General features: G+C 34.4%; 2 protein-coding genes across 3 annotated transcripts in view; one reads left to right on the top strand and one right to left on the bottom strand.

The window, feature by feature from the left end:
- Window positions 1–245: 245 nt before the first annotated feature.
- Window positions 246–611, bottom strand: LOC136025733 (uncharacterized). The gene has a single exon (XM_065701719.1). It carries the CDS (start codon window positions 609–611, stop codon window positions 246–248), a length of 366 nt encoding a protein of 121 aa, XP_065557791.1.
- An 8,141-nt stretch (window positions 612–8,752) lies between these two features.
- LOC136026210 (uncharacterized) overlaps window positions 8,753–16,312 on the top strand; it is a 62,843-nt gene continuing 55,283 nt past the window's right edge. For both annotated transcript variants that reach the window (XM_065702546.1, XM_065702544.1), the window contains exon 1: window positions 8,753–8,862. The gene's annotated coding sequence lies outside the window, so the exon portion shown is untranslated. The remainder of the gene's footprint in view (window positions 8,863–16,312) is intronic.

A 16,312-nucleotide genomic window follows, 5' to 3' on the forward strand; every position in this document is an offset into this window, starting at 1 on the left:
AAAGCTCGAATTTGCTACATTTTTGCTTAGTTTTCTAATGCAGGGTGGTATCTGGTGCCAATATTATCATTCCCTGGTTAGGCAAATGGACTAGATAGCAGTTTTAGAGTATTTTCTATTAGATAAACTCCTAATTTAATAAAGCAGAGGTTTATACATAGGAATAAGTATTTTGTTTTCATCTTTATAATTTCTGAATCTCAGCATATTAAAGATAACAAAAACTATGCAATTTCACTTCTCATTCATTTGCTAGTTCTACTCTTTTCAGGAACTGTATCATAATCAGTCATTGAATAACACGTATATACCACAACAGCTATTAAGATAAATTTGGCTAAATAACTCATATCTTTAGCATCATTTTTCATTGCACTATATTCTTGTTCTTTTGTCCACCTTGCCTTTGCTTTTTCACGTCTAATAAATGTTTCACCATAATGACTTTTTGACCACGCATCAAAATCATATATGGCAGTCCGTCCAGTCATTGGTGTTTTATGTACTTTATCTCTAGACTTGTAGAATTTTGACTGCCGTTTTAATTCATCCTCTTGTTCTCTAGGTGTAAAACTTCCTAATTTTGAACTAATAACTCCTTTGTCATACATTTTTCTTGAATGTACGTTTCCTAAAATTTCATAAGCTTCTGTAATTTCCCGAAAACGTGTAGCAGATTCTGAGGAGCTGTTTACATCAGGATGATAAATCTTTGAAAGTTTATAATAAGCGGTTTTAACTTGTCTCTGATGGGCTTTGGGGGAGACTTGGAGCACATCGTAATAAGACCGAGCAGTTGACTTCAATCTGATTATTTTAGTTTGGTAGCAAAAACAACTACAAACTTTTAATGTAGATAGTTGTAGGTGTCTTTGCATACTGAAAATTCACAAGACATACCATATCCAGAGATATTTTCTGAAGCTAAAAAGAAAAAAAAATATATACATGTTAATATTCAGAATCCATATCATAAGCATATCTTACCAATCTGAGCACAACAGATACATGTACATAAACGGTAAGTTCAGACAATGAGCACTTCAGAAACAAAATTCATCTAACCTACCCATTTATTTATGTGAGGCCTCCTTGGATACCGCTTAGCTTTTATACCTACAATTAAAGCTTGTAAGAAGTAGTTGTAACATGGTGGCAGTAGCAAAATAAATTCAGCTGAAATAAGATTTTTCTTTCGTGAAGGTGTTTTTACTAATCTTTTGTCCAACACTAAGATTTTTGGAAGCAGTCTTTCTTAGTGCTAAACACAGCCTCAATGACAGTAGCTATTCAAGTTACAAAAAAAACTTACAAATGTATTTTTTTTTCTCCCTAATGCCATTACTATCATATCATCTCTCAGGTATATACCTAATTCATATACATACATAGCATAGAAATATGGCTGGAAAAGTCCCCAAGAATGGTCAGAAGGACCTCCTAATCAAACAAAGGAGCCACAAGTGCAATTTTATATTCTAAAAAATATACTCAAAATTTTATATTTGATAATGGTTTTACATTTTTTATTCTCCCCCTAAAGGAAAAGACTTTTACAATGAATGCTGAAAGCAGTAATTCAAAATGTATTAGGCAACACTTTATGAAACTGACATTCACAGATTACATGATTTAAATGCAGCATACTCTATTGATTGGTTCAATATGCTTCTCCTCTATCTTCTTTGCTTAAAACATGCTTCCCTTTTTTTTCCAAAATGAGTTATATACTGCTTTTTCACTTGTAAAAACAGCAAGGAGATCAACTTTTACAATCAAAATAATTTTTTGCAGTATCTCGAATTTGTGTAAAACCTTCTTAGTAGAAACAATTGATCAAACAGTTTGTGGTAACGAACTGTAGTTAGGAGCGACCTGGCTCAATAGTAACCAAAACTCTAAAAAATAAATAGAATTTTGATACCAATAGCTACATCAAAAGAATCGCATTTTAATGCTAATTTTAAATATATAAGTTTCATTAAGTTTAGTCTTACCCATCAAAAGTTACAAGCCTGAGAAAATTTGTATTATTTTAGAAAATAGGGGGAAACACCCCCTAAAAGTCATAGAATCTTAACGAAAATCACACCATCAGATTCAGCGTATCAGAGAACCCTACTGTAGAAGTTTCAAGCTCCTCTCTACAAAAATGTGGAATTTTGTATTTTTTGCCAGAAGGCAGATCATGGATGCGTGTTTATTTGTTTGCTTTTTTTCTATTTCCGAAATTGGAGGGCACCTAGGCCACCTCCCACACTAATTATTTTCCCAAAGTCAACGGATCAAAATTCTGAGATAGACATTTTATTCAGCATAGTCGAAAAACCTTATAACTATGTCTTTGGGGACGACTTACTCCCCCACAGTCCCCGTGGGAGGGGCAACAAGTTACAAACTTTGACCAGTGCTTACATATAGTAATGGTTATTGGGAAGTGTACAGGCGTTTTCAGGAGAATTTTTTTGGTTGGGGGGAGGGGTTGAGAAGAGGGGGATATGCTGGGGGAACTTTCTATCGAGAATTTGTCATGGGGGAAGAAAATTTCCATGAAGGGAGTGCAGGATTTACTAGCATTATTTAAAAAAACAATGAAAAAATAAATATGAAAAAGTTTTTTCAGCTGGAGGTAAGGAACAGCATTAAAACTTAAAACAAACAGAAATTATTACCCATAAGAGGGGCTCACCTCCTCCTAATACCTCGCTCTTTACGCTAAAGTATTTTTAGTAATTTCAACTAATTATTCTACGGCTTTTGTGATTCAGGGGTCATTCTTAATGAATTGGGACACAATTTAAGCTTTAGTGTAAAGAGCGAGGTACGGACGAGGGGGCGAACCCCCTCATATATGTAATAAAAACATGAGAATACAAAAGTTCTTTACGTAAGCTAATTTATAAGTTACGTAAATCTTTTAGCCTACTAATAAAAAGATTTGTAAGACATTAAAAGTTCTAGCTGCCTTTTTAATTAACCAAAAAATCGGAGGGCAACTAGGCTTCCTCCCCTACTCTTTTTTTCTCAAAATCATTCGATCAGAATCATGAGAAAGCCATTTATCAGAAAAAAAAAATGCATATTTCATTTTAATTATTGCTCTGCGAAGAGCCAAAATCAAAACGCATTGATTCAAAAACGTTCAGAAATTAAATAAAAAAAAAGTTTTTTAACTGAAAGTAAGGAGCGACATTAAAACTTAAAACAAACAGAAGTTACTTCGTATATGAAAGAGGCTGCTTCCTCATCAACGCCCCGCTCTTTACGCTAAAGTTTTTTACTGTTTTAAAAAGAAGAATTGAGAGAAAGAGTCAAACTTTAGCGTAAAGAGCGGGGCGTTGATGAGGAAGCAGCCTCTTTCATATACGAAGTAATTTCTGTTCGTTTTAAGTTTTAATGTCGCTCCTTACTTTCAGTTAAAAAACTTGTTTTTTTTTTATTTAATAGCTAATAAGAGCCAGGAAACTCAAATCATATTATCAGAAGTTACTTTCCCCCTGTAAATTTATGTTCTCTAAAACAATATCCTTATCTATTCATAAAAAAAATGTTATGTCTAATAGCAGTGTAAAATATAAAAACAGCATACAAAATGGCTATTGGACCAGATGAGAAAGGGCCAGCAATTTCTACAAGCTTTATGATCAATAGTATAACAGGCTTACTTCCAAATATACTAGTTAAACTCTTCATATCTCTAATGGTTCTTCTTAATTTGCAATTATCATTTTTCAAGGTGATAATACATGTATATATATATATATATATATATATATATATATATATATATATATATATATATATATATATATATATATATATATATATATATATATATATTTTCCTTAGAAGTTTCTCAATTATTAGGTAAATACACTTGATCATCCTAAATTTTCTCTTATTTTCTTCTTCAGTGGTCCGAATGTGACGACAAAATGAATTTATATGTATACTTAGAACTTTTCACAGAAGAAAGGTCACTCATATCCCTGATAATTACAGATCCAGCTCCCTCAAAGAGATCGGATCCATACCAATTATGTCAATCTCGTATCTATAACATGTGCTTATTCTTCCCATCAAGTTTCATCCCAATCTCTCCACTCTAAGGGTTTTCCAAGATTTCCAGTTTCTAAGATTTCTGTTTCCCCCTCCAACCCTCTATGTCCCTGGATCCGATTCAAATTGGAAATGGACCATCTGAGACATAAGATTCTTCGAACAATCAAGTTTCATTAAGATCTGATCACCCATTCATAAGATACCTCAATTTTCACATTTTCCAAGAATTCCAGTTTCCCCCTACAACACCCTTCAATGTCACCAGATCTGATCAAAATTTAAAATGAGAGTTCTTAAGAACAAGATCCTTCTAGATATCAAATTTCATTAAGACCTGATCACCCGTTTGTAAGTTACAAATACCTCATTTTTTCAAGTTTTCCCAAATTACTCCCCCCCCCAACTCCACCAAAGAGAGCGAATCTGGTCCAGTTATGTCAGTCACCTATCTTGGACTTGTCCCATTTCTTTCCACCAAGTTTCATCCTGATCTCTCCACTTTAAGCTTTTTCCAAGATTTCTGGTCCCCTCCCCCAAATAAAACTGGATCCAGTCGGGATTTAAAATAAGAGATCTGAGTTTTGAGGTCTTTCTAAATATGAAATTTCATTAAGATATGATCAATCTTTTGTAAGTCAAAAATACAGCATTTTTTAATTTTTTTAAAATTGACTCTCCCCCCAACTCCCCCAAAGAGGGCAGATCCGTTCCTGTTATGTCAATCCTGTATCTAGGACTTGTGCTTATTTTTCCCACCAGGTTTCATCTTGATCCCTCCACTCTAAGCATTCCAAGATTTTAGGTTCTGCCCTCCCCCACCTTCCCCTTCACCAGATCCGGTCGGGATTTAAATCGGGAGTTCTGAGACACAATATTCTTCTAAATATCAAATTTCATTAAGATCCAATCACTCCCTTGTAAGTTAAAAATACCGCATTTTTTTAATTTTTCAGAATTAACCCTCCTCCCCCAAACAGAGCAGGTGGGATTTAAAATAAGAGCTCTGAGACACAATATCCTTCTAAACATCAAATTTCCTTAAGATCCCATCACCCATTCATAACTTAACATACTTCATTTTTTCTGAATTAACCAACCCCCTACTCCCCCCAAGATGATCAAATCGCAAAAACAACTATTTCTAATTTAATCTGGTCTGGTCCCTGATACGCCTGCCAAATTTCATTGTCCTAGCTTACATGGAAGTGCCTAAAGTAGCAAAACCAGGACATACTGACCAACAGACAGACTGACAGAGTTTGTGATTGCTATATGTCACTTGGTTAATACCAAGTGCCATAATAAAAAAAAATTCAAAACAAAACTAGCAGAAACACATTTTCACAATAATCATTTTTAAATCATTTATAGTATTATTTGTCAGTGTTTGTTGTAGTGGTTATTTTTCACAGATTTGTATGTGTGTATTATGTTGTCAGCATTGTCAAAATTTCTTTTTATATATTCAGTGTGACAAGCTTGAAAGCTTACCATATTTGGTATTAACAAATAAATAAATAAAAAACAACCAAAAAAACCTTCCATTCTTCACAAAGGATGCAAAGAGAATAATCAGCAGGAAAGCTAGAGACTGGAAAAGGTAGAACAAGATTTGGAACCATGCCTACAATGTAGTTAAGAAAATGAAGTCTAAACATGAGGAGATGCTTGCCACAGATATCAAGGCTAACCCCAAATACTTCTGCAGACAAGTTTTTGCTAAAAATCCTGTCACACAATTTCTTACCTCAAACATAATGGTATAGCCATAGCCCAATCATTGCCTGTTGATAAAGCTAATGTATTGAATACCCAGTTTGCCTCTACCTTCATCATTCAATCTTGTCCAATTATTCCTGCAGCATCATCAATTGCAAAATCTGATCCAATGCTTAAATTGTCAATTATTGAAGAAATGGTCTTAGCTAGTCTTGATAAACTTGATGTTAACAAATCCAAGGGATCATATGGGATACACCCAAGGCTCCTCAAGGAATGTTGAAATATTCTCACTTCTCCCCTGTGCAGACTCTTCCAGCCGTCCCTACAAAATGGAGAACTACTGTCTGATTGGAAAACCCTGTATCACACTTATTGACAAAAAGGCCACCTTAGAACATGCAGAAAATGACTGGCCCATCAGCATCATTTCTGCAGTTGGAAAGGTGCTTGAGAGACTTGACAACAGAGCTCTAATTCAGTACTTGAAAATTAGCAACATTCTGACTTCCACTCAACATGGCTTTGGATCTTTGAGATCCATTGATACTAATTTAATACAAACATATAAGTATGTTACATAATTGTGGGATAAAGATTTTCTGTCAACATGATGCTCTTGAACCTCTCAAGAGCATTTGACAGTTTGTCATGAATTCCTCATCACCAAGATAAGTGTGGCAGCTGTTGATGATATTATTGTCAAATGGATACAAATTTTGGTCTCAGAAAGAACACAAGTTGTAAGAGTTCATGGATTTCAAGATGTCCTTCATTTCTCCTCTTCTATGATTTTTTAAGCAGCATTCCCCAGGGACTATTCTTGGGCTAAGTCTTTTCAACTTCTATATAAATGATGCACCCAATCTTCTCTCAAACCTCCTCACTCTTTATGCTGATGATTTGAAACTTGTACATCAACTACAGCCTCTGATCTGCAATCTATATACAAGGACCTTGACATTCTTGGGACTTGGGCTCAGACATGACTCCTCTCTTTCAATAGTGACAAATGCCAGGTAATCCACCTTGGCAATCACAAAACACATCAGCACTACCATCTTCAAGGTAACCCCCTTTTGGTAGTGTCTAAAGAAAGAGAATTTGGAGCCATTGTTGATTGTCAATTTAAGTTCAGCACCCATGCAAAATCTGTATCTTTGTCTGCTCTCCAGTCTCTCAAAATGATCAAAAGAACTATCTCAACTAAATACTCAAATGTGTTTATGAAGCTCTAAAAAGCACTAGTTTATCTGTACCAAGAGGTTGGAATGTCCCTATTTCAAGAAGGACAAGAAAAAATTAGAAAGAGTACAATAAGGAGCAATGAAAATAGTCAAAGGTCTCAAACAAATGCTATACAAAGAGTGTTTACATTACTTGAAGCTTTTTACCCTCACATACCAGAAGAAACATGATTATGGGCAACCAAAAGTATCTCCAAAAATATTCTCCCTGGTCTCCTTGCCCCTCCAGAATGTTCTTTGACAACAGGGCATTCTAAACAAATCTTCAAGAAATGCTCCTCAATTAAAAAAAAGAAGCCATTTCTTTAGCCAGTGAGTAACAAACTTGTGAAATCAACTGTTTGAAGATACAGTGGTGGCATATTTGACAGGTAGTTCAAAGTTGTAACATGACAGGAATCAGTATGGCTTTAGCTCTACAGAAACCCTAAGACCATGAATATTTTCAATCAATTTTGTTTGATAGTATATACTGGTAGGGGGAATGCTATTCAACAAAATGAGTTAAAAATATGCATGATCTTTGGTTCTCTATGGTCTTTGGGTTAGTGGGGCTGAAGCCATACTGGCCCCTGTCTATTATAACCTTGAATAGGCTATAGACAAATATCAATCAACTAATTCATTACAAGATTATTAAAGGTTACAGTTCATTTGGTATCATGGATACCAATCTCTAATCCTGGTAATAATTTTGCTGGAGCCAGTAGTAAAGGTGTGGTGGTTGTTCTTTTAAGAGCTGAATGTATATCTAGGATGTACTTAGGGGGTAGGGATTCAATAAAACTTAAAGTGCCTCAGAAAATCTGTTATATTTTGTGAATGCAATGAAAGAAGGACTTTGCCATTATTATCTTGAATTTCAGAGTAGGATATAGTCTACACTATGGCTTCCTACCATCTATCTTGATTTTTTGTTTTTAAAAGGTGCCACCCTAAATATTAAGACAATTTTTTTCATCCACCCAAGACAGACTATCCACCAAATCCCAGTATGATATGTGAAATAACCAAAACAAACAAGTTAAAGAAACAATTTATGCTTTGTACTGTTTGGAATAAATGTAGCTAATACATTTTGCATGCATCCCTGCTATAGTTTACCCACAACCCCCCAAACAAGCAAATATGTAGCTAAAATTACATCTTTATCCTCTATTATCCCAATGCATTTCTCTTGTTTCCAGCAGGTAAACTAATAGATTAGAATATAAAATCTACAATTTAGCCTAGGTCTTCAAAACCTGACAAGATTACTAAAAACTGTGGTTTTGGTTTTATTAGAAAGTTGGTGAGAGAAACTTCCTAACAACCACAGATGTTTGATACAAGCTTGTAATGTATTGAATAAGCCCTGTCCTTTTGTCTAAATTTACATTTGGTCACCAAAGATCAGTGCCTTTCAGAGAAAAAAAGAGCATCATTAAAGTGATGCATGATATACTGGAGCATCACTGAAGTGCTGGATCCATTCCTGAAAATTTATCCCAGAACCCAGCTCCATTCCATGATAGATTATAGCCCCTCTTAAGGAATTTTACTGGGAACGTTTCAAGCATAGCCATACGTAAAGATTAATTTTATATTCATTATATTGAAACATGGTAATACCTTTAAAGTAGAAGCCAATTACATAAAAAAATAAAATTTTCCTAAATTACAAGTTTTGCCTATAATTTTCTATATCAGTTGATAACCCGACAATTAGCCCTAAACAGTAGATGGCAGTATTATCTCATAGTACCCAAAATGCAACCGTTTCATTCAACTTTCCAAACATCTATTTTTAAAAGTGAAATAAGCAGTTTTTCCCTACAATAGTTTTTTATTGCAGGTTTGTAGTAATTCCTTACGTTTTTTGCCACTAATACTCTGGAACTGAATTTTTTGCGATTTTTTTTCGCGAATTAAGACCGATTAACTGATTTTGATATTACCAAAATTATGACCCTCCCCTCAGTAGACACAATAGGCTAGGCTACTTCATGGATCCCATTATTTAGATTTTTATGGGACTTGTATTAAGATTTAGTAGCAGCAATTATGGTAAAATTCTAGTTGATTGACTTCTTGCTATCTTAGAAAGGGGTTAGGTTAGGAAAATGAAATTTTCAGGGATGGGTCTAGGCTACAGGCCAAAGTATGTCCCGGGAAGGTATTTTGAAGTACCTACCTCCTCTCCTTCTCCCTCCAGAGGGCCCTGACCTTTGATGACCTTCAAAAATATGTGTGTTGTAAAAGTGAAACCTTGCAAAATAGATCTTCTGCTTGAATGAAGGGTAAAATTCTAGTCCATTGACTTCTTGCTATCTTGGAAAGTTGTTGGGGTAGAGAATCTTTCAGGGATGTGTCTACAGGCTAAAGTATAGGTAAAATTCTAGTCCATTGACTTCTTGCTATCTTGGAAAGTTGTTGGGCTAGAGAATTGAAACTTTCAGGGATGTGTCTACAGGCTAAAGTATATCCCGGGAAGTTATTTTGAGATCCCTAACTATACCCCTTCTCCCTCCTCTATATAACGCAGTTTTTTGTGCATTACAGCTTATATTTTGGTCAAATTTGATCCTATATTACTATTAAAAGTGTAAATCCTTGCTTACCTTAGGAAAATTCAACTTTTCACTGTTTTCTAAGCTACTATATTCCATAATTAGTTCACCTGCATTAAAAAACAATTATTACCTTTTATGGTATAGTTTAAAATGGAATGCAGGCATTTAAACGCATCCGCTGTTTGAAACTCTTATCTTTAAAAGGCTTTTGATAGGGGTAATACAGATAAGACTTTGAACTTTTAAGGGGCTTCTCACTCAAAATTATGATTTGTTGCTACAATTGCGTAAGGTTTATGTTATATGTGTCAATAAAATTTATTTTGTAAATCATAACAGCATAGAGAAAGTCAATTTCTTCAAGAAGGCCAAATAATGATTCTTAGAAACCTGAAGAGAGGCAAAACAGAAATTTAGTGGGAAAAATAGCACAAGTCCTAAATACATGATTGACGTAACTGTAATGGATATGCTCTCTTTGGGTGAGTTTTTTTTTAGGGGGGGGGGGTTAATTTGAAAAAAAAATAGAAAGATGTATTTGTAACTTAAGAATGGGTGATCAGATCTTAGTGAAGTTTGATATTTAGAAGGATCTTGTGCTTCAGAGCTCTTATTTTAAATCCCAACCAGATCCAGTGACATTGAGGGGAGTTGGATGAGGAAACCAGAAATCTTGGAAGACGTGAAAATTGAGGTATCTTTATCTTTGAAATGGGTGGTCCAATCTTAATGAAACTTGATATATAGAAAGATCATATGTCCGAGATGCTTAATATAGATGCTTATACAGAAATTACTCTGTATATGAAAGGGGTTTTTCCTCCTCATCGCCCCACTTTTTACGCTAAAGTTTGACACTTTCTGTTAACTTTACTTTTTAAAATGGTAAAAAACTTTAGCGTAAAGAGTGGGGTGTTAGGAGGAAAAGGCCCTTTCATATACGGAGTAACTTCTGTTCATTTTAAGTTTTAATGTTGCTCCTTACTTTCAGTTAAAAACTCTTGTTTTTTTTTATTTAATTTATACCATAGTTTTATAAATATATATTTAAAATTATCAAAATAAGCCCTTAATAAACATTAATTACAACACAGCTATCCAGAAAAGAAGTTTTACAAAGGAAAGTAAAGGACCATTTTAAACTTAAGACAAGCTTCAACACATTCCTATAATATTTAAAGCTCAATGTTTTGTGAGAAACCAGGAAAGGAAAATATATAATTAATGAAAAAAATCAAATAGTTGAGAAAATGAGAATTTTGTCAGCCAGTAGCAAAATATGAAGACGAAAATCAAGCAAATATTTCGACAAGGACCTCTGAATAATGGAAGTGTTTTCAAACAAAATGAAGTGGTGAGTGTTATTGTGCACGTGTTGGGCCAAGGCAGAATCAAAATTCTTGGGCCTTGGGTGCAAACTATGACTTCATTGATTGAAAATTTGTGTTTCAACAATCCCTTCTCCCAATTGTTGGCGTTTTACCAATATAGAAGATTTAGAAATGTTACACACCCCTTAAATTTTGAAAACTGGTATTTTTCACATTTCTAAATCTCTTTCATAGGGTGGTATCCAGGAAATTTTCAAGGGGGAAGGGGTATTAATCATTTTTTTGAGGAATCTTTATAAAACATAAACTATGAAACGCATGAAAGACTTGTTTATATTCGTTTCGCTACGTTTTCACGAGTCAGAGAAAGGTTTTGGATGGGGGGTACATACCCTTTAGCCCTCCTGGATACAGCTTGTTTTTTCCTAGCCTATTTGAATTTAACGAGAAAAGATTGTATTAATTTTCTCACAACCGCTTACATATTTACATTCTCATTAAAACAAACAGTCTTCTCAATATTTGAACTCCACATTAATTACTCTTTTAAATACTGGATGACACATGGAAAGGTAATTACAAGTGACATAACAATTCCCCCGGAAGCCGGAACAGCTTTCCGGGATCTGAAAGGAGCTTTTGATGAAGATATAAGGTAATTTAGCATTCTTATTTTTAATATATTTGTAGAAAATTTATAATGACGGAAATGTCGTTAAAGACTGCTTATAAATCCATAAGTTGTTCATAAGTCTTCTTTGTGTTTGTTGAGTTGAGAGATCCCATCTAAGACTGTGTCAAATAACACAATTTAGGAGGTGTAAAATGCGTTTTGAAAATATGGTGGGGGGGAGGGGGGATTTGTCGTTCTTTTTCAAAGAAAACACAAATAAAGGCATGTTCAGTGAAATTATAAAAAAAATCTAGAGGGGGGTTATGAGGTGGTTCCAAGAATATGCGGGGCAAGTTTAAACTGCTGGAAAGAATAAATCATTATTCAAAGTTTCATTTATCCAAACAACACTAGCAATATAAATAGTTGATTTATCAAAATATAATCCTTGACGAGCCTCCCATCTTGATTTTTCATTTCATCAAAATATCCTTCTCTTTTATTTCTGCTATCAACTTGAATCAACTTCTTTCAATGGTAAATCAATTAACTGTTTAAAACCTCAAACATGTCACTCCTCTGTTACTCACATAAACTTCCTCAAATTTATCATCCAAATATGTGGGGCAAGTTTAAACTGCTGGGAAGAATAAATCATTATTCAAAGTTTCATTTATTCAAAAAAAATGTATTGTTTCCACTGTTTGTTGAAATCATACCCGTTTTCTCTCTCTAGTATTTATAAGCTTATGCTATATTTCAATGTCCAGACTCCAGTTGTATTTTAGCCTGATGGAGGGTTATAAAGCTCCAATATGAAATTCATGAAATAATGCATTCTCAATCTGACAGAATATTTTTTTTTGAAATAATACTCTGCAAGATATCCTTCCATATGTTCTTCTCTTCTACCATAAGTGGGGATGTTATTTCTCACTTCCCTCCATGTCCGTTCTATATTTTGGGTATGGGCTCCTGTTGTACAGTCAACAAAATTTAGGTCATGATTGACACGCAAATGCTGAAAGCCATGGTGGGCAGAAATTAGAACCTGCTATCTTTATGTTTCTCTGACTCTTAAAGCTCATGGGACGTAGGGAAATACATTTTGCTACTTCCCTAATTTCCACGAATTGGGTATTTTTTTCTCAATGAAAAGCGGTTTTATTTTACATTTATTGGATAAACATCAAATCTGGTATGTAAGAGCAATACATTTTTTCAGCCTATATACAACTTTGTTTGAAAATGAGCTGTAATAATTGCGAAATCGATTTATTTAATGGAATACTTCAATTTGCCACAGATGATGCAATTTTAGAACTGTATTATAACCATGGCATGTTATTGAGGAGCAAAGATTGCTCAATTTGTGGCCGGACTTACATGTAAGTCAATGGACTAGAATTTTACCGAATGAAGTACAACAAAATTGTTTTCAGCTTCACAACTTTGCTCAATCCCAATTTATAAGGTTTTAAAGATATGCAAATGCATTTCCTAAATTTTGAAAAAAAAACATATATATGGCTCAGAATTCTACTCTAATAACAGGAATTGTATTTTCAAAACTAGAGGTAGAGAAAAAGCAACTGGTAACTGAAAATAAAGGTAAAATGTTGTTTAGTCAAAATTTCAATAGGTATAGACCTGTCATGTAGGCAAATTTAAGGGCTCTCTAGAGGGGGAAGAAGTGGAGGTGGGTAGTTTAAAATACCTTCCTGGGATATACTTTTACCTGTAGACCCATCCCTGAAATTTTCATTTTCCTAACCTAACCCCTTTCTGAGATAGCAAGAAGTTACTCAACTAGAATTTTACCAGAATTATTATATTTAGAAAGAATACTGAACTGTAAATTTGATTGTATAAGCTAGACATATGCTATTTCCTTTTCAATCTTATTTTTTGCCTGAGCCTATATTGAACCTTCACCAAAAAACCTATCTTAGCACTATTCTATCTTTGTTACTAGGATTGAGTAAAGTCTGTTTTGCTAATTTGGGCTTGTTTCAGACAACATTTTAAGAGAATTGTTATTTTAACCTTTAACTATAGTTTTTCTGTACAAATAAAGGGATATTCACTGTGTGGCTAATATGGGGGTAACTTTCACTTGTGATGCAAGTGAATGTTATATTCATATTTAAGATGCAATTCTGGGTTGGCCTGTATATTTGTACATTGGAGAGATGGGTAAAATTGTAGCAGTTCATATGAATGGCTTAACAATAAAGTGAACATATCACTTGATGCCTTTTTAATATGCTCTTTACAAATATAATAATTGCATCTACCTGACATTCAAATTTAAGAACTTTCTAACCTAAACTAACCTTATTATAAATAATTTTAGCACTGAGGAAATATAGTATTATTTTGTTGGAAATGATGGATAACTCATACTTTAATTGAAAATTTGTCATTTTTAAGAGCTTCAAAAGTGCTTAAATTTGAATTTGTGGTAGAAGTGATTATTATATTTGTAAAGAACATAAAAAAAGGCATCAAGTGATATGTTTGCTTTATTGTTAAGTCAGTTATATGAATTGTCATAATTTTAAAAAATTTGTCATTTTTAAGAGCTAAAAAAGAGCTTAAATCTCAATTTAAGGTAGAAGCAATTTTTATATTCATAAAGAGCATAAAAAAAGGCATCAAGTGGTATATTCATTTTATAGGAAAGCCAGTTATATGAACTGCTATAATTTTAATGAGAGACAGGGGTATAAACTCTATAAAATATAGGTTCTAAGAATTTCTTAGAGAAACTGGAAAAACAAGGAGAAAAGTGAAGATATCTGATTTCCTCACTTACCTAGCAGAAAATACACTATATCAATCCATTGAATCACCAACAAGGTTCAGAGATGGACAAATACCCTCACTACTTGACCTAGTAATCACAGACGACCCAGATCAAATTTTAAGTATCAATCATTTACCACCAATTGGTGCAAGTGATCATGTATGTCTCTTAACAACTCTCCAACTGTCACCACCCTCTTCCGACCATATTTGCAGAAGACATATTGATTACAAGAAAATCCGCAAGGAACTAAGGAGAATGCAAAATGGCAACTGGGAAGCACTGTTTGAGCACAAGTCAAGCAATGACAGCTGGAATCTCTTCATTGAAATAATGCTAAAGCACAAGGAGACATGTACCACTGTCTCATATATCAAGAGGCCATGCACCCTACCTTACTTGACAAGGTCCATAAAATGGGAAATGAACAGAAAGAACAGATACTGAGCAAAATACGGGCAAACCAATTCTCAAAAACAATATGATAAATTCAAAAAAGCAAGGAATATACTGAGAAAGATTAGAAAATACTCTATAAAAAAGCATGAAGATATCATTGCTACAGAAACTAAAACTAATCCAAAGAAGTTCTGGAATTATGTATCATCAGCAAAGCCAAGACGACATTCCATTCCCTACCTAACCATGCCATCTGGCAAAATCACCAATCATGCAGAGATAGCAGAAACCTTAAACAAACAATATTCCTCAGTCTACACAGTGGAAAACTCTAGAAACATCCCAGATACCCACGAATGTCCTGTCAATGTAATAATGCCAATGGTTGTCATTTTTGAGTCAGATGTCCAAAAACGACTGAAAAAGCTTGATGTATCAAGTCAAAAGGACCAGACATTATACACCCAAGACTACTCAAAGAGACTGCTGTACTAATATCCTCACCTTTAGCAAAAATCTTCAAGAAATCACTAAAGGTCCCCTCTGAGTGGAAAAAAAGCTACTGTTATACCAATACACAAGAAAGGCTCCAAAGACAAAGCTCAAAATTATAGGCCAATAAGTCTAACATCAGTAACTTCAAAGGTTCTCAAGGGAATCATAAATGATGCTGTCACTAAGCACTTGACATACAACAACATCACGTCTCCAAATCAGCATGGTTTCCGAAATGGCCATTCCATGGACACAAACCTAATACAGTCATACAATGAAGTCACTAAACTACTGGAAAAAGGGATACCCATGGACATGATTTTGTTGGATCAAGCAAAAGCATTCGACAAAGTTGCATACCTAAGGCTGAAAAGAAAGCTTCAAGCTTGTCACATCCACTTGGACATCATTGAATGGATTGTAGACTTCCTGGGAGAACAAACCCAAAGAGTTGCTGTTATTAATGATAAAGGAGTATGTGCACTATCATCACCTATACCTGTTCTTAGCAGAGTTCCCCAAGGAACCATGCTTGGGCCATCACTTTTCAACATATATATCAAAGATGCTCCAGAAATACTCCAAAACCTTCTCACACTCTGCAGATGATTCTAAGCTCATTGGGGCAGCATCATCTTGGGCAGAGGCTGCCTCAATCCAAGCCGATCTCGACAAGCTGGATGACTGGGCTAGACAATGGCTACTTGAATTTAATTCAAGTAAATGTAAAGTTTTACATTTTGGCAATAAAAATCAAAAACATATTTACACCATGCAAAACCAAATAACTGGTCAAAGAGAACCCCTAGTTGCAGTTACAGAGGAAAGAGACTTGGGTGTCATAGTTGACTGCCAGTTAAAGTTTTCGAAGTCATACTGAAAAGATTGTAGCTAGTGCAAACCGTGCTTTAGGGACAATTAAACAAACGTTCATGACTAGATCTCCACAAACAATCACAGAGCTATACAAAAGTCTTGTCAAACCAAGGCTAGAAACTGGCATGTCAATTGCATCTCTCTTCTACAAAGTGGACAAGGACATGATAGAGAAAGTACAGAGTAGAGCAACAAAGATAGTAGACAGG

Source organism: Artemia franciscana, chromosome 4, assembly GCF_032884065.1.
Source record: "Artemia franciscana chromosome 4, ASM3288406v1, whole genome shotgun sequence".
NCBI classification, from domain to species: Eukaryota; Metazoa; Arthropoda; class Branchiopoda; order Anostraca; family Artemiidae; genus Artemia; species Artemia franciscana.

What these genes read in the sequence shown, in the direction of transcription:
- LOC136025733 (XM_065701719.1), bottom strand. Translation starts at nt 611, where the DNA reads ATGTATGACAAAGGAGTTATTAGTTCAAAATTAGGAAGTTTTACACCT.